This window comes from Lithobates pipiens, unplaced genomic scaffold (assembly GCF_037356315.1).
Source record: "Lithobates pipiens isolate NorthernLeopardFrog02 unplaced genomic scaffold, aLitPip1_a1.2 Scaffold_16, whole genome shotgun sequence".
Classification (NCBI taxonomy): Eukaryota; Metazoa; Chordata; class Amphibia; order Anura; family Ranidae; genus Lithobates; species Lithobates pipiens.
This window is the reverse complement of record NW_027507748.1, coordinates 49481893-49507320: the sequence shown is the minus strand read 5'-3', so window position 1 is coordinate 49507320 and position 25428 is coordinate 49481893. Positions and strand designations below refer to the sequence as shown.

The 25428-nt window shown below is 42.8% G+C and overlaps 1 protein-coding gene across 2 annotated transcripts in view; it reads right to left on the bottom strand.

Annotated features, from left to right (window-relative positions):
• Nucleotides 1-25428, bottom strand: part of IGSF5 (immunoglobulin superfamily member 5) — a 64027-nt gene that overhangs the window by 18037 nt on the left and 20562 nt on the right. The window contains exons 2-5 of one of the 2 annotated variants that reach the window (XM_077479884.1): nucleotides 22280-22372; nucleotides 8345-8665; nucleotides 5794-6099; nucleotides 1224-1352 (exon numbers count right to left, since the gene is read on the bottom strand). In XM_077479884.1, the coding sequence (XP_077336010.1) occupies nucleotides 1224-1352; nucleotides 5794-6099; nucleotides 8345-8665; nucleotides 22280-22337 (814 nt within the window). In that variant the 5' untranslated portion in view covers nucleotides 22338-22372. The remainder of the gene's footprint in view (nucleotides 1-1223; nucleotides 1353-5793; nucleotides 6100-8344; nucleotides 8666-22279; nucleotides 22373-25428) is intronic. The other variant, XM_077479885.1, reaches the window with a different exon arrangement.

The window sequence follows — 25428 nt, the reverse complement described above, 5'->3', positions numbered from 1 at the left end:
GTATTGCAAAAAATGGCCTGGTCATGAAAGGGGGGGGGGGTAAACCTTTTGGCGGTGAAGTGGTTATACAAAACAATTCCCATACTTCTCTTTTAAATAATTGAGGGGTATATTTCCCACAACTGAATGATTGTTTTGTATACAAGGGTTATACAGGGCCTCTAATTAAAGCTACAACTGGCCATTTTAGCACAAATTACACAGGCATGGTCCACTGCTGTGACCATCATGAAACCTGTCCTAAAAAAATGTCACACAGACATCACTGGAGTGCATTTAGACAGAAAATGGTTGCAAAAGGGCTGCAGGAGATCAGATATCAGCGGCGCTGAAATGCAAAAAAAAAGGCTTATGCCCTGTACACATGATTGGAAATTCAGACAGAAATGGTCCGATCGGATTATGTTGTCGGAAAATCCGATCGTGTGTAGGCTCAATTGGACTTTTTCCGCTGGAAATTCCGATCTCAAATTTTCCAACAAAAAAATGACTTTTTCCAATCGTTTGTAGAGAATTCCGATCAGACAAAGTACCAAGCATGCTCAGATCAAATTACAGGACCTAAGCTATTGGCTACTAGCCTCAACGTTGTCCAGTTGTAAAGAACGAACGTCACCACGTTCCAAACGATTGGATTTTCCGACAACTTTGTCCGACCGTGTGTATGCAACACCAGTTTAGGACAAAATCCGTCAGAAAAAATCAGGCGAATTTTGTTGTCGGGATGTCTGACCGTGTGTACAAGGCATTAGAAAAATGGTTTGTGTTTTTGGTGCCCGGTGTTTTAACAAAATAAAAGTCTTTCGTCATTCTGCTTTAAGCAGTCATTCTTACAACATTTGGTTCTTTTTCAAAGTCCACTAAGCAGCACAGCTTATTATCTTACAAAATTTTTGCAGAAAAATACAACTGAAGAAATGGAGTTCTTGGAAGCTGCGTATTCTTTACGCTGACAATGCTGACACGGAGCAGAAAATGATTTAAACAATGAATGACCTTGTTAGAATATGACCCACGTCTGTGCGGCTTGAGTGCGCCTCTTTATGCGGCTCTCTGGTTGCCGCGCTGCAATAAAGCTTTGATGAAATGAATTTTGCATGGAAGCCGTCGTTCTATTACAGATAATGGCTTTCCTAAAATAATACTCAGGCTTGTTCCAGGCAGAGCCTCTTCTGCTATTGGGAGGCAGAGTGTAACAAGGACTGAGCTGCTCATATTTTTACCTTTCTTTTTCTTCTTGCAGCAAAATATTACAATTAGAGCGATAATGACAATCAGGAGCAGGAGGCCTCCAATCGATGCAAAGACCGCAATGAGGATGATGGCGGTTCGGCTCAAGCCGGAGTTAGTACCTAGAGAAAATGGAGATGACATGAATGACTGAAGCCAAGCTCAATATTCACAAAGGCTGTGATTGGCTCCGACATTTTCATACCAAACAAGACAATGGGGGTGGGGGGATGGGCAATATTGGCGAATGCGATTTGATAATGAGATTAGCGGTTTGACCATTTGCCAAAATGTATTTAAAGATGGATTGCCAATTTTGCTCTACAGGAAATTAGCATTAAAAATCCTATTTAACCGCTTCAGCCCTGGAAAATTTGACCTTTTTGCGATACAGCACTACGTCAATTTAACTGACAACTGCGCGGTCGTGCGACGTTGCACCCAAACAAAATTGACGTTCTTTTTTCCCCACATGTAGAGCTTTCTTTTGGTGGTATTTGATCACCTCTGCGGTTTTTATTTTTTGCTCTATAAACAAAAAAAGAGCGTCAATTAAAAAAAAAAAAAAAAGCAATATTTTTTACTTTTTGCTATAATAAATATCCCCCAAAAATATATACAAAAACTATTTTTTTTTCCTCAGTTTAGGCCGATACGTATTCTTCTACATATTTTTGGTAAAAAAATTGCAATAAGCGTATATTGATTGGTTTGCGCAAAGGTTATAGTGTCTACAAAATAGGGGATAGATTTATGGCATTTTTATTATTTTTTTTTTATTAGTAATGGCGGCGATCTGCAATTTTTATTGTGACTGCGACATTATGGCGGACACATGGGACACTTTTGACACTATTTTGGGACCATTGTCATTTATACGGTGATCAGTGCTATAAAAATGCGCTGATTACAATGTAAATGACACTGGCAGGAAGGGGTTAACTAGGGGGCGATCAAGGGGTTAAGTGTGATTCTAACTGTGGGGGTGAACGGCTACCACTCACATGACAGCGATTACTGATCAATGATACATAGGCACTTCCCCATTCTGTTTCTCCATGACATGATCGCCAGGGGCCCGACGGACATCGAGTCCGCTGGTCCCAGGGGCGCGGTCACGCTGTACGCTGCGTCAATTAAAGGGGACATACAGGTACGCCCATTTTCCCACTGCTGCCCTTGTGCCGACGTATATTGGTGTGCAGCGGTCGGCAAGTGGCTAAATATAGGAGCATAGGAGCAGGCAGTACTCCTAAGCAGTGGCAGCCACTCCATCACAGGTGCAAGCGCCGCCCCCCTAAATTATGCGCCAGGCCCCCTAATCTACATGCAGGGCGCCGGACGCATGGATTCCAATGGGGCTTCTTTTTTTTTTTAAGCACATTATTAGAGCCCGAGGCTCTATTTGGCTTCAAAAAAGGGTGGGCTCGGGCACAGAGCACTGCGCCCTGAGATCACCCAGTTATATGATAATAGTGAATTAATATTTGCTATTGTCTTCCTGCTTCTCCTCCTGGCCAATCAGGAAATGGGTCTTAAGACCCAATTGGCTGAGAGCAGAAGCGACCGTATTGGCTGCCGAGGGGGAAGCTGCAGAGAAGGAAGAGCGGCAGGGGAAAGCCGCAGAAGCTGCCGTAACCTAGATGGGGTAAGTGCAGGACTGGTGGGCAGACGAGTGAGCGATGGGGAGGGGGGTGGTGGGTGGTTTGCCGATCTACCAAATTTGAAGATTTACTGACCACCAAATTTAAAAGGAGTGCTAGTTTTCTCTGTGAACACCCATCTTCGCTGAACTATAGGTGACATTTTTTTTTTCCTTTTGGATAGGGCAAAGAAGGGTTATGACTCCTGTCAGATTATATTTTGCCCTCTGTGTCCCATTGCGGAGAATACCCTTCCCTTCCTGTTTGGCTATGGGACATGAAGTGAGAGGAAATCCCTGCAGGGAATTTTTTGGGTACCCCCAGATCACCAGAACTAGTGTCCCCATTATAAGATTTCCCCTCTATTGTTTTTCTGGGGCCAACCCAAAATTTGGAATTTTATTTTACTTTCACTTTCATTGATAATGGTAAACAGGACAAATAGAGAGGGGGGATCTCCCTAATAGGGGAACAGCAATAAAATCTGACAGGGGTTCTAATCCCTCTCCACTCTATCCAAAACTTAAAAAAAATGTTTTGCTTTTAGTTGTACTTTAAAGTGGGTTTAAAGGCAGAAGGATTTCTTGTCTTAACTCTTCCCACTGCAAGCTGCGGGCCATGTGCAGCGAGGAGCAGCAGGTGGATGGGCAGCAACAACCTCTTCCAGGAGCCCTACCCCGGATCCAGCAGTGCACCACCATCTTATCATTGTCCTTCTCCCCGCACCTCCACCCCAGCAACAGCAGACGTCCCAACCTGCAAAAACTCATTTTAGGGAGGTGGCGAGTCGCGCCTGCAACAAACCCCCCCCCCCCAACCCTCTCCCCATGGGCAAAATATCTTTTAACCACTAGAGCTTTCTTTTGGTGGTATTTGATCACCCCTGCGTTTTTTATTTTTTGCGCTATAAACAAAAAAAGAGCGCCAATTTTGAAAAATACGCATCATTTTTGACATTTTGCTATAATAAATATCCCCCAAAAATATATATTAGGCCGATAGGTATTCTTCTACATATTTGTGTTAAAAAAAAATTGCAATAAACGTTCATTGATTGGTTTGTGCAAAATTTATAGCGTTTATAAGATAGGGGATAGTTTTATGCCATTTTTATTAATTTGATTATTATTATTTTTTTTTTTTTACTAGTAATGGTGGCGATCAGCGGTTTTTATCATGACTGCGACATTATGGCTTACACATCGGACATTTTTGACACATTTTTGGGACCATTGTCATTTATACAGCTATCAGTGCTATACAAATGCACTGATTCCTGTGTAAATTACACTGGCAGTGAAGGAGTTAACCCCTAGGGGGCAGTGTAGTGGTTAAGTGTGTCCTGTGGCGTGTTTTCTAACTGTGGGGGGGCGTGGCTACATGTGACACGTCACTGATCTCTGCACCCGCTGTCCGCCTCTTAAAAGGCAACGTACAGGTACGTGATTCTGCCTGTAAGCCCCAAATATATATCGGCAAGCGGTTAAATCACTTTTTCAATATTTTTTCACAGTGCACAGTGCAGTGAAGGGGGTGGGGGGTAGGTGGTATGTATATATATATATATATATATATATATATATATTTTACAATTTAATTTTTTTTTTTTCACAATACTTTTTGGGGGAGGGGGTTGGGGCAGTGGACAGTGTTGAAAGGGCTGGGGAGAGTGGTGTCAGTAGCTTATTTTTTTTAAACTTATTAATTTTTTAGAATTTTTTTTACAATATTTTTTTAATATTTTTTTGGGGGGGGGGGGGGGTGGGCTTTGGTGAGATGTCTGGGATCTAAACAGAACCCTGACATCTCCCCCATGGGGCAGACCAAGGGACAGAGGACACAGATTCCCCAGCCCCTTTCTCAGCACTAAAGATGAACAAACAGGAGACAGAGACTTTAAAAATGTTTAAAAACATTTGTACGTTTGTACCCTACCCATTCACATTTTTGGTGAATGGGTAGGGCTAACCCATACTCATTAACATAGCAGGGGGGTAGGATCTGGGGGCCCCCTTACTAGAGGGGGCTTCCAAATTCCGATAAGACACCACCCGCAGACCCACACAATCACAGCCCGGGGGTTGTGGGGAAGAAGCCCCTGTCACCATCAACGTGGGGACAAGTTGCTTTGGTGTGCAGGGCAGAGCCTACCCCCGCCCCAAAGAACCCCCCCCAATGTTGAGGGCATGTGGCCTGATATGGTTCAGGAGGGGGAGGGCACCCCATTCTTGACCTGCCAGGTTGAATGCCCAGATAAGGGTCTGCTATGGATTTTGGGGGGAGGCCCCGCGCCTTTTTTTTATTTATCTTGGTGTGAGGTTCCCCATAAAATCTATACCAGACCCGAAGGGCCTGGTATGCATGGGGGGATGTTGGTTTTTTTCAGAATTTTTAATTGCCGGCATGTTTTATTTACTGTACATTCAGCTGACAGCGGGGAGCCCTCTATCAGCTGATGAGTTATCCATCAATAAGGACCGGCTTCCTGACGCACTCCTTAGAAACCAGCTATTGGGGGGGACCCCCAGGCTGTTTCTGACAAATACCGCATGTGATACCCGTGTCAAACCCGTGTGATAAATACTGCATGTTTTTTTACTCTGTTCCATTTGTGACTTGGACTTATGAGCTTACCACATGTGTTTTTGATGATATTCACGGGCACGTCTTTCATGTTGTGGTAACCAAGTCATAATCCTTATTTTTTCTATTAATTTTTTGTGAATTGGACTTACTGCATGTAATAATTTATGCAAATTAGACACGTGGTAAATGTTTGGGTTGACCCCAAATTCCACAGTTTTACATTGGTGATGGCATTTGTGTCTGAGCTGTTCATTCCAAATTGACAAGCAAATCGTATAATTTTTACACTATCCAGAGTTCTCCTGACCTGTTTAAAATAGATGGATGCTCCTACCTTGTTCCCGTACTGCTATGGTCACCGTTGTGGACAGGGGTGCATCCAGCACCTGTATGTTCGCCAGGCAGGTTAAATTTGTATCTGCCATTGGGGTGATGGTGAAGGTGCTCACTGCACTTACAAAGCCATCCGTTCCCGTAGTGTAGTCAGTAATGTAATATATAGTACTTGCAACTGTGTTGTTTATATTCCAGGTGATGGTGGGAGCGGGGTACCATCCTGAGGCCTGACAGGAGATGCTTACTGTGGTGTTGGGGGCCACAGTGACGGAGCTGCCACTGGTTACCTGGACCGATCCTTTTACTGTTTGAGGAAAAATCTTGTTACAAATATGACAACCACAGGCAAAAAAAAGAAAAAGTTCTGCAGAAATTATTTGCATACTATGCTAGCATTACAGTCAGACAACATACATTTCAGTAAAAGATATACTTTAAAATGAAAACTTAAATTTGTTTAAAATTTTTATTTTTGAGACTTTTTTTCAAAGAGTTTTTTTTGGCAGCTGGCATGCCATGGCAATGTCCCTGGTGCCTGCAGGAATTTTTTGTATTCTTCTAGAATGCCACTGGACCCCATAAACTTAGGTTGCAGTATAAAGTGTCTTCTGACTTCGGCTAAGAAGTCTTTGGTCTGCCCACTCCTGTCTTTTGCTCATCATTACTGGTTCAACACCAATGGCATTTAAAGCGGAGTTCCACCCAAAAATTGAACTTTCGCTTTTCGGAATTGTCCCCCCCCCCTTCCGGTGGGGAGGGGAGAGCAGATACTTGCATAATCCAGGTATTTGCTCCCACTTTCGGGCATAGGTAGCCGCAGTATCTGTGGATATCTATGCTATATCCGGTGCCTCCTCTGTCCCCCCTGCTATCTTCTGGGAGACACATGGGATCCCAGAAGACAGCAGGGACCCGTGGAATCATGCAGTGAGATGTGTAGGGACCAGTAGGGGACCAGGAAGTGAAGCAGCAAGGCTTCACTTCCTGATTCCCTTACTGAAGATGGTGGCTCCTCCACCCAAGAGCCGAGGGACAGATCGGCTTTTGGTGCCGACATCGGGGGCGCCCTGGACAGGTAGATGTCCATATTTTAAAAGTCAGCAGCTGCAGTATTTGTAGCTGCTGACTCAAAAAAAAAAATAATTGGCGGAACGCTGCTTTAATCACTTTAAAAAAAAAAAACATAAAGACTTCTCATAAGAAAAGATCTGTAATCATCCTGAAGTCATAGCCAATATGAAATCTTTAGTTGTAAACCTACCTTCCCCCACTTACTGGTATAAGGAGGCTCATTTGTTTCATTACAAATTGAAATTCTGGCATCATTTCATTTTCGTTATTTGAAGATTTGGATGTAACCGAATCTCCGAATCACAATAGTAAGGAATTATGATGATATGAATCCAAAATAATTTATAACAAAACAACAAAATATATTTGTATTCATGCAGACCTTTTGTTAATGTTTGAAGCATCCGAAATAACATAAAATAACAAATGATCCAAACTTATTTGGATCCATTTTGTTTTTATGTTGCATTAACATTTTTCATTATAAAAAATGTGCTACATATGAAATGGAAAAATACTGCAATAAATACAAAAAGATATAAAAGTGAAATAAAATGATGATTCCTACTTATTGTGTTTGGGTTGGGTGGAGGTGGATCTATCAGAATCTCCGATTTATAACATAATGAATGAATCCGAAATTCATTTTGTTCCGTTTATTACATTATGATTTAGAGAGTCTGATGGGTCCAACTCCATCCAATCCAAACAAAGTGCACAAGTAATCTCCCAAAATAATGAATTAACACTATAAAAAGGAATATAGCCAATCTTCCAAACTTACTTCCAAAATATGAATAGATTTGGAACAAATATACCAAATGAATCCGAATAAATGACACGAATCCAAATATACATAAATTCCAAAAACAAATCATTCTAACATAACGAGTATGACGAAACAAAATAATTAACTTAACAAATGAGTCCGAAATGAAACAAAACACATTTTTCCATTGTTCGTGTCTCAAGATGTAGCCAGTTCCTCACAGATGCACCCTGGGAAGGCTACATTACCAGTGCCTTCCAGGGAGATCTTGTTTTTAAACTGTGAAATCTAGGGGGAAGAAAGAGGTATTTTTTTTCAACAGATACGTGTAATGTTGTACGGTGCAAGACATCATGGGTTTTATATCACAAATGCATCACATGACATTACACTCATTTGGTTAAAAATGTAACAGATACATTTATTATCGTTTAATCTGATCAGAGCTTTTGGAGTCTACTGATAAGACTATTGTCATATCTGTCCTATTAGAACATCTGGGATAGTGTTTGCTTTTAGCGCTTTTTTTTAAAAAGGGCAGGTGGTATGATAATCTGACAATAAATTTCCTTTTTTTTCTCCAGTGTTTATATGGGATTCATTATATGGGGTTGATTTGGTGTTTTAGATTAACACTTTAGATGTTGTTCTCTTTTTCCTTCCTAATTAATCCCTGGCCACCCTATAGTAAATGTGGTCTCGTACATACCTTGAACCATGAGGTAGGCATCCTGAAATGACGCAGAGAGGCTGCTGCATCTTACAGTCCCAGAGTTGTTCTTTTGGACATTGATAATGATAATTTCGGTGGTAAACTCTCCGGTGATAGTATTTGTGTTGTTCCGTACAACTAATTGCCCGTCACTAACATCACTACCTGCTTGGCTTATGGTGACAACAAAAATGTCATTCAGATACCAGGAAATGCTCTTCCATCCAGCCTTTACGGTGCAGGTGAAGCTGGCATTGGAACCAGCGAGGACCGTCACATTCTGAGGACCTTGCACAATCTCAGAGCTCAAGGCAAAATCTATGAAGAGGAAGAAATAAAAAGTCTGTAGACAAACCAAAATGTTGTTTATTCATCTGAACATCTGTAATAAAATCACCAGGCCCTATAAAATGACCTTCAAAGAATAATCAAGTAAATTGGAACATCCAAAATTTTTTTTTTTAGTTTACAATAGTTTGGGTATCTGTTAAATCTTTAGATTGGATTAGATCAAGTTTGTAGATCTGTCTGGAGTGCAGCTTTCAATGGAAGTTAGAACCACTCAGCAGTTATTCAGTGCCTAATTTTTCATGTTGGAATGGAAAGTCAAAGTGGGTATCACCAGTGTCCTAATGACCACTGGCCTGATAGCTGAAAGAGCAGACAGGAGGTAGGGCAGAACTTACAGAGCTGCAGACTCAACAGTGTTGTCAGCCACCTCAATCATGTAGAACAGTCATGGTGTACTACAAGGGTAAGTATATAACTTGACAAACGTTTCAGCATCACCAGTGTCCCAATGACCAATGGCCATTGTTAGTTGAAAGGAAAAATAGAAAGGAAGGAGCGCCCCAAAGAAGAGGGAGTAGTTCCCCTCAAAAAGTGTTGGTTTGATGTACTTACTATCTGTTAATAAACACCTTTTAATCTACCATAAAACTTGTATTCCCTTGGACACCGGGCGCTTCTTCCTTCCTATTTTTCCTACACTACACACAGGAAGAACTATAAGGCTGGACCAAAAAGGCAGCAGCCCACACCCCAAAAAAACGGTTCACCGCAATTGTCCAACATTGAGCACAACCTACTGAAGGGACTCTCTCTACTCATCCACATCATCATCCATCCATGACTAGTAACTGAGCTACTCGGTCCAGTGTGGTCTCCAGCACAAATGAGAAAGCTGAAAGGGCAAAACAGGGCCTGGGTAGAAGTTTCAGAACTGTAGTCTCAGCAGTGCTGTCAGCCATCTCAACCATCAAGTACAGACATGGTGAGTGTATCACAGGGGTAAGTATATTACTTGACAAATGCTTTGGCAACAAAAATATTTCCTACAGGTTTGTTTCAACCCAACAAGCAGCTGTCTGAATGGAGTTGACCTTTAAGTTCACCACATTCACAGCTGTGCCATAAACATTTTACTTGGAATGGTATACATATTTAGCATCTGTGGGTCAGCAGCACAATGTCCTTGTTACTACACTCTGTCTTCTCTTCTCTTCTCTTTTCTCCCAGAGTTTGGCAGCACCATGAGCCCATCACTTTAAACCCAAAAACAATAATGTACTATATTTCAGCTTGCCTTCGAATTTTCTGTTTTTTATTCCCCTCTGTTTTCACCTGGTGATTGAGTGGATTTCATACTTCTGTTACTTCATATCTACATTCAATTCTTCACTGCATCTATGGAGGGAGCCATGGGTGTCACACAAGCATGACTTCAATCTGCTCTTGTTCAGCTCTAATACATAGTGGGACAATGAGACAAGTAGCTTACAAAAGATAGATAACATTGTTTTTGCTTTTTTTTTTTTTTTAAGTACACATGTAGGCAGGACCTATGAAATTGTACTATTGTACTGCATGGGTTAATTTCTGTTTTTTGTGGGGTTACCTGTGGATGGTGGTGTGTTAGCTTTGGTGGCTAGGTCACTTCCCGTTGCAGGGTATATAGGAAATAAGAAGTTGTTCCCCCGGGGCTCTTTCCATGAGAGGCAGGAGGAAGGATATGTGTGTGACCTGCTCAGGATGTACGGGAATGAAGTTCTGTGCCCACCGCTGTGAGTGTTGGCTGGGAAGGGAACTTGTTTACGCTCAAGGCAATGGTAGAGAGTGACTAGGTGTCCCAGAAGCCACACATCACATCAAGACCTGCAGTATGATAGTGAATGGCAGTCTCAGCCCTCATCGGGGAGCTTCCTGATGATGCAGAGGGAACTGCGAAACGCGTAGAGGCTGTGGGATTTGTTTGCAGTGCAGTGCAGGTGCAAGAGAGAGAGAGGAAGGTTACCTGTGGAACAACTTTGATTGGCCCAAAACGCACTTTTCATACATGGCTGGATAAGCTTAGTGTCGGCTAAATGACACAGGAACATGTGAGTGCAATTTGTTTTTACGTTTTTTTACAATAAAAGTTGGAACGTTTTACACTATGTTGGTTCCATATATTTTTTTATGAGTATGCATAAACCGGTGGATTGCTGACTAGAGAACAAGCGAGTATAAGGAGTGGTTATCCATTGATTGAACCAAAGGTGAATGTCCATTTAAATTTGGGGAGTGGCCATTTTGTAAGGTGGTGGCGGCACGAAGGGTGTTCTGTGGTGAAGAGCTGCACACGTGAATACTGGAAGATTATTGATTGATTAAGGAACTTATATTAATATTGGGACTGGGGAAAAGTGTCCCATTTCCATACACACATGGATTTGAAATAGGGGGGAGTTTCTGGTATTTTTTTGGGTATCTGCTTTTGCGTTTTCTTTGTTTTTTGTGTTTGTATATGCATGCATTTATATGTGCATGAGTTTTTTGCACTTGTTAAAGCACTGATCAATATAACAATAAGTAGGTGGTATTGCTGAGATTTGATTGTACTATATGCACAGTGGTAAAGTTCGGATATATATATATATATATATATATATATATATATATATATTCATATTTTTTTGTTATTTCACTAAAAGGTAGACACGGGGTGCAGTACACAATTTTACACATATTTTTCTCACTTCATAGAAGGGGTTTATTGGATTGCAGCGCACCAGTGTATAAATAGATAATTACTTGAGCGCATGTATTTTCTTTTCCATTATATCGTTAGGAGTGTGGCCTGGCGGGGTCCAGTGTGGCCTGGTGGGATGTGGCCTGGTGGGTCTAGTTACTCTCTAACATTGCCTGGAGCATAGACAAGCTCCCTTTCTGGCCAGCAGTCACAGCGGTGGGTACAGGACCTCATTCCCATACAGCCTAAGTGAGGAAGGCCATACTTGTAGTCGTTATTGAACCTAGAGAATTCACTTGTACTTGTGGGACCTGAGCATGGTAAAAGGGAAAAAGAGAGAGAAAGCCAAACTTGCCTTCTTTTGGTATGGACAGATGAAACAACGTGAATAGGAGGCCGAATACATGGGACTAGAAGCCAGTTAGTCTAGGACACTTCCACCATATATGGACAAAATCATCCCGATGGCCACAACCCGGAAGCAGCGGTCACTGTAGGATGGATTGGCATGGGCAATGTGGACCAGGTCAAAATACCATCGTATGAGCACCTTATATGCTGTCTCCAAGGTGCAGTGCCGGGACAAGGTCATCCAGCGCCCAGGGCAAAGACGCCAAATTGCGCCCCCCCCCTTTCCCTTAGGGTTAGGGTCAGGGTGCCCCCTACCCCTGCAATAAACCATTGCGTCAGGGGCAGCCGCCCCCTCCTGCCCACCCCTTGTCCCAGCCCTGCCAAGGTGGCTGTGTTAAATGAGCTTAGATACGTTTTCATGTCTCTGATCTCTTTCCTTACATATAACATCTAATCATCAGCACCGTCTCCCTGATACTGTAGTTTCTGATTGCATGGCCTTTTAATTATACACCTCCAGTTCTGTACACAATACTCATAACAATCTATAATTGCTGGAAATTGCCCAGTAATTGCTGCATATCTCATAGTTTGTGATGTGTTATCCATCTCAGCGTTGATAGACTCGCCAAAGGGCTTCTATCACATTTTGTTGATTTATTTCTGCATGGACAAATGCCTGGACTTCAGCGATTTTTTTTCATCTAATATGAAATTCTCATTTTGCCTTTCTGTATTTTTCACTGTTGAAGGTTTGTCGTTTAGCCCAATGTCACACTGTCAAGTTTCTATTTCCTAGAGGGGAACGAGAGCAGACCTGTGAGTGGTCCTAATTTATCACAGTCACGGTAGAAATAATAAAAGGCACACAACCAAATGGATATTGTATTCCCTAGTTATGTTGCTGCCAAGAGTTCCTCAGGTATTGTGAAATCACCTATGGAAATGATAGTCTCTTAAAGGATCAGTACATGTTTTAAGACACACTAGCTCTTTTAACATCCAGTTTTTCAGTAAAAATGTTTTACATCATCCCTTTCTTTTTCTCGCATTTGAGAAGTATCATCAAAGGTCCAACCAATTCATATATTTGGTCACTGATCAGTGCTATTTTATGTTATATTGGTGGAGCTTGGTGGGTTGACCTAGACCAGGGGTGCCCAACCAGTGGCCCGCAGAACCCTCTGATGTGGCCCGTGATCTCCTGCTCTTTGATGGAATAGAATGCTGTTATTAATAGTAAGTTTATTACTAAAATCCCAGTGTATATATGGGCATATCTGTTCTGCAGTGGTTACTGTGCTGATTTCAAACTGATCCGCAGGTGCAGAGCAGTGCACCTGGGGGTTACCTGCACTGAGCCATAGGCCTCTTTCACACGGTCAGTCCAACCCAATTGGGCCCTCCATTCACCTCTAAGCCCTTGTACACACGGTCGGAGATTCCGACAACCAAATCCGTCGGATTTTGTCCTTCGGATCTTGTCCAAAACTGTTGCATACACACGGTCGGACAAAGTTGTCGGAAAATCCGATCTTTCAGAACATGATGACGTAATTTCATTACAATGGGACTACGTTCAGGCTAGTCGCCAATAGCTTTGATGTAGGAATTTGATCTGAGCATGCGTGGCACTTTGTCCGATCAGAATTCTCTACACATGATCGGAGTATGTCCTATCGGACCAGTTTGTAGGAAAATATTTCCAGCAAGTTGGAAAATTTGGTCCGACGGATATTCCGACGGAAACAGTCCGATGCATACCACACACAGTCGGATTATCCGAAAAACGCGGTCCGATAGGACACATTCCGACGGATTCTCCGACTGTGTGTACAAGGGCTAAGGAGTAGAAGATGTACATAGATTTGTGTCCATTTACAAACGCCTACCTCCAATTCGATCCGCAAAATATATATAAAAAAAAGTAAAGTGGCTCTATAGAGTAGTGTGGGCTGCCATGCAGCCGCTCCGCTCATTGTGGACCGCAACCGGTTACCAAGTTGCTTAGGTAGCCCTCGCTCTTCAAAAGGTTGGGCACCCCTGACCTAGACCCTGATGTCTTTGATTCTCCATCTCTAGGAGCTCCTTTTCATAATGTTCTGTCCTTGCTACACGTTTCCTTGTGTGTAATTTTGAAGCTTTATTAAAAAAAAACAGATTGGTGTGAAACTACTGGGAAAAAAACAGATGAGAAATGCATACAATCAATGCTGAAAGCATACAAAAACACAATTAAATAATTAGGCTGCAGATGGCAATATGTCCATGCTCACCAGTAGGGATGAGCCGAACACCCCCCGGTTCGGTTCGCACCAGAACTTTCGAACGGACCGAAAATTCGTATGAACTTTAGAACACCATTGAAGTCTATGTGACTCGAACGTTCGAAATAAAAAGTGCTAATTTTAATGGCTAATATGCAAGATACTGTCCTAAAAAGGGTTTGGGGACCCGGCTCCTGCCCCAGAGGACATGGATCAATGCCAATTTAAAAAAAAAAAAACTGCAGTTTTTTCGGGAGCACTGATTATAATGACGATTAAAGTGAAAAAAAAAAAGTGAAATATTCCTTTAACCACTTTCAGACCGGACCAATTTGCTGGTCAAAGACCAGACCACTTTTTGCGATTCGGCACTGCGTCGCTTTAACTGACAATTGCGCGGTCGTGCGACGTGGCTCCCAAACAAAATTGACGTCCTTTTTTTCCCACAAATAGAGCTTTCTTTTGGTGGTATTTGATCACCCCTGCGGTTTTTATTTTTTGCGCTATAAACAAAAATAGAGCGACAATTTTGAAAAAAACGCATTATTTTTTACTTTTTGTTATAATAAATATCCCCCAAAAATATATAAAAAAACATTTTTTTCCCTCAATTTAGGCCGATACGTATTCTTCTACATATTTTTGGTAAAAAAAATCGCAATAAGCGATTATTGATTGGTTTGCGCAAAAGTTATAGCGTTTACAAAATAGGGATAGTTTTATAGCATTTTTATTAATAATTTTTTATTATTTTTTTTTTTACTAGTAATGGCGGGGATCTGCGATTTTTATTGTGACTGCGACATTGTCGGGGACCCATCGGACTTTTTTGACACATTTTTGGGACCATTGTCATTTATACAGTAATCACTGCTATATAAATGCAGTGATTCCTGTGTAAATGACACTGGCAGTGAAAGGGTTAACCTGTGGGTGACAGTGTAGGGGTTAAGTGTTCCTAGGGGTGTGTTACTAACTGTGGGGGTGTGGGCTTTCATTTAGTGTACACTGATCTCTGCTCCAATCACATGGAGCAGAGATCAGCGTCACTAGTTGCTAGGCAGAATGGGAAAATGTTGTTTATACAGCATTTCCTCCATTCGGCCGCTCCGTGAGACGATCGCGGGGATGCCCGCGGCGATCGAGTCCGCGGGTCCCGCGACCGGACTCACGGGGGTCCCGACCAGCGCGGGAGCGCGCCGCCGGCGGCGCGCTCCCGATGGCACGGCGGCAACGAATATTGGACGTACATGTACGCCAATATGCCTGCCCGTGCCATGCTGTCGACGTACATCGTCGTGCGCTGGTCGGGAAGTGGTTAAATATCGTGCCTGGGGGGTGTCTATAGCATGCCTGTGAAGTGGCACGTGTTTCCCGTGTTTAGAACAGTCCCTGCACAAAATGACATTTAACAGAAAGAAATCATTTAAAACTGATTGCAGTTTTAATGTAATGTCTGGTTCCGGCAATACGGATGAAAATCATTGAGAAATAAATGGCATGGGTAGCCCCCCTGCACATTACCAGCCCCTTTGGGTCTTGTACGGTTATTAAGGAGAACCCCGTACCCAAATTAAAAAAAGGAAAGGCGTGGGGCCCCCAGGCCCTATATACTCAGAACAGCAGTATACAGGCATTGCAAACAAGACAGAGACTGTGTAGGTTGCTTGTATTAAGTAGAATCTGTTTGTAAATTTGAACTGGTAGGCACACAACACCCAATTTAACTGCTGCAGATGCCTGTATTACAGAACACCAGCAATAAGGGGTATCTTCAGGTGTATATTGTGCTGGAGGCAGACAACACTCACTTTAACAGCGCTAGGTTCACAAGAAAAGAACACACTGTCTCTGCCTATCCTGCTCTCTCCCTGAATGCCGCAACACACTGCACAAGGCCGCCACGCTGTGGGGCGTGTACTAAACCCCCCTGAGCCTGTGGCCAATTATGGCCCTCCTCGCTGCCGGCGCTGTGATTGGCCAAGCATGCGGGGTCACAGTCATGAGCCAGCAATGCACTGCGATGGCGTAGTGCATTGTGGGCCATTCGTGCCAAACGAATATGGTGCGAATGGTCCACAAAGTTCTGATTTTGCTGAACAGACGAACGGCCGATGTTCGAATCGAACATGCGTTCGACTCGAACACCGAGCTCATCCCTATTCACCGGTGATGCTGCCTGTAGGGGATATAGGTTTAGTCCACCAACATGTGCTGCAGGAATAATGGCTGGTGGTTTCCTCTCCCTCTGTTTTTAAAATGGAGTCTGGGCTTTCTAAGAATGAGGGATGATGGAAGCTCTTATTAACCTTTTACTGCTGACAGTATGCAAATATGAGGCCTCTTGGAGGGTAGGCCTTAAAGCGGAGTTCCAGCCATTTTACGTTTCTTAAAAGTCAGCAGCTAGAAAAAGTATAGCTGCTGACTTTTAAGAAACACACACTCACCTGTCCCATGGTCCAGTTATGTGGCCACCCCTGAAACCTACCTCCTCTCCCTCTCCTCTCTGTGGTGCCGGCATTGCAATTGTGAGCAGCAGGTTGTGACAGCTTGTGGATTCACAGCCATGTGTGCACTGCACATGCGCCAGTCGCGCTGCACCTTTTCAGCGGCCCGGCAATCTTCTGGGACCTGTGGCGTGTCCCAGAAGATTGCAGGGAGGAAGGGGGAGAGGATAAGTCGCCTAGGCAGCGGGAGTGGGAGCTGGGTAGCTGTCAAAACTAGGTACCCACTCCCCCCCCCCAAAAAAAATGACATACAAAATGTGGCATGTAAGGGGGCGAGGAGTGGTTAAAGCTGAAGTTCCACTTTCGGGTGGAATTCTGCTTTAACACTGTGCAGAATGTAAATACAGCTATGCTGGGAGCTAATGGAAAGCTCCTTCCTCCTGCTACTTGTGATCGAGAGCTTTCTAATCAGGTGACAGGCAATCCCGGCAGTCACATGATCTTAAACCCGGCACGAATCCTGGCATCTGAAATCCCATAACCACTTAACTGTAAATGTACATCATTACTTTGACGTTAAATACCGGGGTTATCGAAGGAGCTAGCTGCCATAACACTGGTATCTTTATTTACAGCTAGTGGCTGGCTTTCATATAAAACTGGTCTCAGTGGCAGATTTACCACAAGATCACTTTTCTAAGCAGCAGGAGAGGTGCCCCCTCCTGCCACTTCCTGGGAGCTTTCATCAGTAAACCTGGAAGCGGTCCGATTGGTGGCTGGGCAGGAAGCCAAGTGAGAACAACACAGCCCCCACTTGACTTTGAAAGACTGCTGCACAAATACAGTGTGACATAAAACAACTGCCATTTTATTCTCTGGGGTCTCTGCAAAAAAAAAATAAAAAAAAAAAAAAAATATATATATATATATATATATATATATATATATATATATAAAGTTTGGGGTTTCTAAGTAATTTTCTAGCAAAAAAATACTGATTTAAACTTGTAAGCAACAAATGTCAGAAAAAGGCAGCTGGAGCCGGGAGGCACCAGCGCTAAGGGGTTAAAGGATAAGTTCACCTTTTTAAAAAATATATATTTTTGCAGGTAAAAAAATGTGCATTTATTATTTTTTTTAATTGGGAGCATGAAAAAGCATTGCACCCATGATCAGCAGATTATGAATGGTATGCAAGGCTCTTGCAGGCTCTCTGTGTAAGCTGTTTGGCTGTACATTGTATGGCCAAGTAGTTGCACATTAAAGTATTACTAATCCCACAACAGTAAAATCAGTCTGTATATGCAGTAAAGCGTGCTTGTTATACTCACTGTGGAACCTAAGAGCCCTTTCACACTAGGGCAGTGCGGACACCAGCAGTAAATCTGCGCTATTTTTAGCGGCGCATTACTGTCGCTTAAGCGGTGCAATAGGCCACTAGCGGGTCGGTTTTAACCCCCCGCTAGTGGCTGAAAAAGGGTTAAACCGACCTGCAAAGTGTTGCTACAAGTGTAGTGGAGAACATTCCAGAGAGCTGATCTGCCCAGACTATGCTGGACTAAATGCTGCCAGCAGATACACGGAGTGCCCACCTGGAGCCATGTTGGCTTGGCTAAAGTTTGAAGTTGTTGAGGTGATCCACCCTGAAGGACGACCTGTGATCTTCAGTAAGTTATTGCTCCTAATTGAAAAATAAAATCTTCTAAGTCCCCGGCTGTCACATGGACAGACTGAGTATATCTTTGCAAGGGGACCGATGTCCTGAAGTGCGATCCCTTGCACTAAGGCCAGGCTGCTTGTTGCCTGAAATGCAACTGTGCCTTTTTGTCCCTGGAGTTGCGGAGAGGCTATAATAGAAGGGTCAATTCTCACTATGCATGTGAATAATGGACTAGACCATCCAGTTGAACTGTTCTAGTGTGGCCACCAGGTGGCGTGAGCTGTGCTGACCTGAGTGAACTTTATTCATATTATGCGCTAAGTGTAAGTTTGCAGATTGATGGCATTCTCTGTTTAGGATGGGACCTGCTTTCAATAACGTAAATAATTTAGCATTCCATAGGGTGTATTTACACTGCTATGCTGTCTTCAGTTGAGGACAATTCAAACTTGCTTAATTGCGTATGTATATACTACACGATGTTACTCTTTGGATAGGATGTATTTGCATTGCTGTTGATTCTCTCTTTCATGTATTGCTGTATCGGTGCGTCTTCCTTGGCTAAGGAGAGACAAGGATCTAACCTGCTGTCAACACTCATCAATTTCCATATTATTACTGTACATATATTTTAGATAGATAATGAGGAATCAAGGTTGTTGCTTAGGCCTGCCTTTAAAATTGTACATAGATATGTTTGATACTTTATTGCCCTATATGACTTATCATAGTTTTTAATAGATATATAACTATTTTACATCTACGTTTATTCAAAGGGTATGCCAAACATATGTTTATATTTCTATACTGTCATATTTTTAACCCTTTCCTGTTTTCCCCACCCATCCCAGTTTTTGCTAGGACACTTGCTGTCAGGCTTGAGAGCTTAAAATTATTTTTCTGCAAACTCTGAGATGTAGTTTTGTGGGCAGGGGGGTGATGTAGCACCCTGGAGTTTAGGCAGGGTTGCTTCTCACAAATTTACTTGCCAGAAGTAATTATCCTGATTGATTGTTAGAGATCCATTGATTTTGACCAAAGTTTGGCCTTGTTGCACTTTTTTCTAAATACCTGGCTACCACTAGGTGGCCGGGTATTTAGTGGTATTAAATCTGAGAAGGGCAACCCAAGGTCAGGTTATGGGTATGTGGGTGTGTCAGCCAATGGGCAGGGGTTTTCTTGAATCCTTTGGCCTGCTAGGAGAGCCTATATATTCAGGTGGAGTCAGGTGATCTACGTTCTGTGCCACCTGGACGGCTGTCTGGGTGGACGTGTGTTGTACTGCCCGGGCTGCTAGGCTGGAGATTGGGCCTTTCCTGAGCACATCTGGCTTCTAGGCAGTCTGAGGGCCTATTCAGAAGCAAGAGAGCAGCGCAGGGTTGGGACTGTGGCTTGCAGTCCAACCAGAAGTGACGGTTCTGCCGGCTGGAGAATCTGTCATGGTCAGAGGTAGAAGGGAAGCTGTCACCAGTAAGGGACTATCCGCCTTATTAGCAGGGACCACAGTTAGTAACTGTAAGAAAGTACTGAGGCAGTATTCTCACTAACCAGGGATGGTGTAGAATTTGGGAACTTCAATGGGAATCAAGCCAAGGACCCAGCCAGTGGAGGTGATGCTTGCAGAGCAGACCTGTGTGTCAAGCTAGGGACCGAGCAGGCCAGCGTGGGTGAAGATTGAGAGGTATCTAGAGTGCCAAGCTAGAGACCCAGCAGGGAAGTGGGGGTGACGCTGGAGGAAGATACCACTGTGAAGAGTGCCAAGCTGTTGCCAAAGGAGAGAGCATTCCTACAAATGCAGATGTAGCATCTTGCTGGATGCCTTTCCCTGCATGGCTGTCCTCCTTTTTAAGTCTCGGAGTCTGCCAATTAAGCTTGCAACTACCTAGGGGTGTCCTGGCCCTAACCCTCTCTCCCCCAAAAAAGTTTGTTAAGAGAAATAAACTTTCTTTTGCATTCAAGAAGTGTCTGGCACTCAATAATTTTAACTACTCTGCACCCACCATACCTCACAACCCACTACATACAGAAGGATGTCAGCTGTTCCTGGTCCTGGAGGTTCTCACCAGATCAAAAGAGGCCTGGGACCTTGCTACACACAGATCAGAGACACGGCTAGATCTTGGGCATGTTCCCAGAACCTCTTGCTTGATGCCTGTGAGCTTGTAATAACCAGCTGGCATGCATGTCGTCCCTGGGCAGATGGATCCTCTGTCTGATGGCTAGATCTGGCATTGATATTTATCAAGAGCAATCAAAGGCAATGGTGTGGGATGAGGGAAGCCCCCTTCTCTTGGATAAACACTCAATGACACCAATGATCTGTTAAGCTGAGCTTGTATTGACCACCAATGTAAGGGACCCCTTCACTACTGGCCACCAATGAGAGGGGATCCTTCATCACTGACCACTAATATCAAGAATACTTTCCCAAAGACTATCAATATAAGAGGGTACTATACCACTTATCAATGTAAGGAGTGCCTTCATTACTGACCACCATTGTAAGAGGACCCTTCTTTAATAGCCACCAATGTCAGGGGGCATTTCCCCAATGACCACCGATGTTAAGGGGCACTACACCACTAATCACCAATGTTAGGAGTTGCTTCATCACTGACCACCATTGTAAGAGGACCCTTCTTTGCTGGCCACCAATATAGGTACTTCCCCACTGATCATCAGTATGAAAGGGCAGTGCACTGGCCACAATCCTAAGGGGGCACTTTCCCCAATGACCACCATTGTGAGGGAGCACTACACCATCAATCACCAATGTTAGGAGTCTTTTCACCACTGACCACCTATGTAAGAGGACCCCTCACAGACCACCAATAAAAGGTGACACTTCACCAGTATCAACATTAAAGGGCACTACACTGACTATCAATGTAAGAGGGCACTTTCCCAATGGCCACCAATGTAAGGAGGGACTACACCAAGAATCAGCAATGTTAGGAGTCCCTTCATCACTGACCACCATTGTAAGAGAGCCCTTCTTCGATGACCACCAATAAAAGGTGGCACTTCACCAGTGACTATCAACATGAAAGGGCACTACACTGACTACCAATGTAAGGGGGCACTTCCCCAATGGCCAGTGCCACCAATATAAGGAGGAACTACACAAAGCCCTTGTACACACGGTCGGAGATTCCGACAACCAAATCCGTCGGATTTTGTCCGTCGGATTTTGTCCGACGGATCTTGTCCAAAACTGTTGCATACACACGGTCGGACAAAGTTGTCGGAAAATCCGATCTTTCATAACGTGATGACGTTATTTCGTTACGATGGGACTACGTTCAGGCTAGTAGCCAATAGCTTTGATGTAGGAATTTGATCTGAGCATGCGTGGCACTTTGTCCGATCGGAATTCTCTACACATGATCGGAGTATGTCCGATCGAAGCATTTTGTCGGAAAATATTTCCGGCAAGTTGGAAAATTTGGTCCGACGGATATTCCGACGGAAACAGTCTGATGCAGACCACACACAGTCGGAATATCTGACAAAACGCTCCGATTGGACACATTCCGTCGGAATCTCCGATCGTGTGTACAAGGGCTAAGAATCCAATGTTAAAAGTCCCTTCATCACTGACCACAAATGTATGAGGGTCCCTCTTCTCTAACCACCAATACAATATAGGGGGACACTTCACCAGAGACCATGAATGTGAAAGGACTGCAAAAAAATCTCAGTATTTAGAGCTGGCTCCAACAACTAAATGCAAATGGGGACAGAGACTGCAGTAAAATCCAAAAGAAGTTTAACCTTTCCTTTTCCCTGTCCAAAACAAAAAGAGTTTTGGGTGAAGTTGGACATTAAAAAAGTGTTTCATAAACTACACAAACCTCCCTTGTTTCATTAATGCATCACCTCAAAATTTTCACATTTTTCAACAAACCCCAAAACTGTCCCATGCTGACTTAATGTGGATATCACATCTATAGTGAGTCAACAGCAGTCCGCAGAGCAAACAGAAGGGGGCGCAGTGACACATGCACAGCGGAAATGCCATTTGGATACAAAAGAGGAGCAGTGACAACATAGTGGAAAAGCTATGTGGGAATAGAACTACAACTCCTATATATAAAACTATATATTTACTGCTGATTGGTAGCAGCTGCAGTTTATGTGATAAAGCTGTAATCTCACGGACCTTCATGAGATATGTATATATAATGTTTACAATACCTTGCATGAAACACAGGAAGACAATGATCAGCGCACAGATCCTTCTGCTTCCTTCCATCTGACTGTGCAATTTGCTTCCATATGATTCACTACCTAAAACACAAATGAGAGCAGACCTAGGATGAGCGATTCATAACGTTCACTATTCAGGTGTACAATAGTCATATTAGTGTGTTTTTGTTTACGTGCCTTTCTACCCACATTTTACTAAGGCCTCTATTTATAAAAAACAATTGCTGTATAAACGCGGCAAACAGTTGCACAAGCGCAACAAAAAAATCCCTGTATTTTGTGTAAAATTAATATTTCCTATGGTGGCAGGTGCCATCTAGTGGCCACAATGCTGTTTCTTCCTAAAATACCTCAATCAGGAAAATTACTGCAATATGACCACTAGATGGTGCTGACAATCATAGAAAATGATGATCATATTACACAAAATGCTGCAAATGTTCATTGCAGCTGTGCAAATAAAAAGGATTTGTTTGGAATATGTTACACCCATATTTACAGTGTGACATGTTCCTGCAGCCCCCCCCCCCCCGCATTCCCTAAGCTATCCCTCCCCCCCCCTACTCTGTGCCCTATTAGTCCCAGTCCCCCACAGCTGCTGTCGCAATTATAATCAGTGCAACTTTTGGAGGCTTCCCCTCACAGCCCTACACAGCCGTGTCATAATGAACAGACTACAAGTCCTATCTTCCACTGCAGAAGCTGAAGGACGTGACTGCAGGAGCATGCTTTGTAGTTTTTTCTAAAAACATGTGTATATTTTTTCCCTTAAAGGTGAACTTCTCCTTGAAGTTTACTAGGAGAAAATAATGCAAATGAGGAGTTTAGTTCTTACCCTGAAGTAAAAAAAAGATACATAGTTTCATAGGCAATCTGGTTGAAAAAACACCATCCAGTTCACATTCATTGCAATGGATTAATTTTAGTATTAGAAAAAGAGAAGTAATGGATTCGCGGATTGTCCTCACTGTACCCATCTGGTTTTAATAGGGATTATGATCTGTATCTTTTTTTCTGTTGCAAAATCATATAAAGAATTTAGGTGTTTATTCACCTTTGTTCATATGTTTATTCTTTGTGGATTATCAAGAATTGTTCATTATTTGTGTATTCTGTGTAATCCCATACATACATACATTGTTTAAGCAGATTGTTTTATCAGTTACTTAGTGTTGTTCAAATTGTTCCATGAATGCCTTCAAGGAAAATGTCTTCTAATGAAAGACAACATCTGCTTATGGTGCCTCATCCCTTAGGTTGGATTTGATATTACAGTATATATATATATATATATATATATATATATATATATATATATATATATATGGTATAGAACTTTGTGCTTCGCAATTGTGTACACACGATCGCAATTTCCGACTACGGATTTTGTTGTCAGAAAATTTGAGATCCAGATCTCAAATTTTGTGTGTCGTAAATTCCGATGGAAAATGCCCTATGGAGCCTACACACGGTCAGAATTTCCGACAAAAAGCTCCCATCGAACATTTTCCGTCGGAAAATCTGACCATGTGTATGTGGCATTTGTATGTAGGATTTAATATTGAGTTGTTCCACCCTTTGTAGCTATAACAGCTCTTCTGGGAAGGCTGTTCACAAGGTTTTACTACAGACTACAGGACAACAGAACCAATTATTTTTTGTATTTTGTATAGTATTTATTAATGATGACAGGAAAAGCAGTAAAATAGATCCTCTGCAGCCAGCAACAATAGACCCCACACTATCAACAATAGATTCCCCCAGCAACAATGGATCCCCTGGCAAAAATAGATACCCCAGCAACACTAGACCCACCCCAGCAACAATGACCCCACCAACAATATATTCTCTAGCCAAAATAACCTCCCCAGCAACAATAGATCCTCCAGCAACAACAGACCCCACCCCAGCAACAATAGATCCCTCAAGCAACAATAAATGCCCAGCAACAATAAACCTCACCCCAGCAACAATAGATGCCCCAGCAACAATAGATACCCCCAGCAACACTAGACCCACCCCAGCAACAATATATCCCCACAGAACATTATACCCTCCGCAACAACAATGGACCGCCCATTACAAAATACCACCCAGTGACATTAGATCCAGCCCAGCAACAATAGATCCATGCCTGCAATAACAGACCCCCCCCCCCCCCCCAGCAACAAAAACATATTTCCCAGCAGCCAGCAACAATAGACCTCTCCCTCAACAATTCCCCCCCCCCCCCCAGAAACAATAGACCCCAGTAGCCATTGCCAGAATACCTCAGTACCCATTGCCATTACATACATTCAGTGCTAAAGGTGCTGGAACTGCAATTCCCCACGTTACTGCTGCAAAAAGATATATATATATATATATATATATATATATATATATATATAAATATGGTGCCTTGAAAAAGTATCCATACCCCTTGACATTTTCCACATTTTATCATGTTACAACTAAAAACGTATTTTATTGGGACGTGAAAAACCAACACAAAGTGGCACATAATTGTTAATTGGAAGGAAAATTATAAATGTTTTTCAAACTGTTTTACAAATAAATAACTGAAAAGTGTGGCATACATTTGTATGCAGCCCCCTCTGATACCCCTAACTAAACTCTAGTGAAACAAATTGCCTTCAAAAGTCACCTAATTAGTAAATAAAGTCCACATGTGTGCAATTTAATCTCAGTATAAATACAGCTGTTCTGTGAAGCCCTCAGAGGTTTGTTAGAACATTTTAGTGAAAAAACAGCATCATGAAGGCCAAGGAACACACAAGACAGGTCAGGGATAAAGTTGTGGAGAAATTTAAAGCAGGGTTAGATTATAAAAAAAAAATCCCAAGCTTTGAACATCTCAGGGATCACTGCTCAATCCATCATCTAAAAATGGTAAGAGTATGACACAACTGCAAACCTACGACATGGCCGTCCACCTAAACTGACAGGCTGGGCAAGGAGATCATTAATCAGAGAAGCAGCCAAGAGGCCCATGGTAACTCTGGAGGAGCTGAAGAGATCCACACCTCAGGTGGGAGAATCTGTCCACAGGACAACTATTAGTTGCGTCCTCCACAAATCTGCCCTTTATGGAAGAGTGGCAAGAAGAAAGCCATTGTTAAAATAAAGCCATAAGA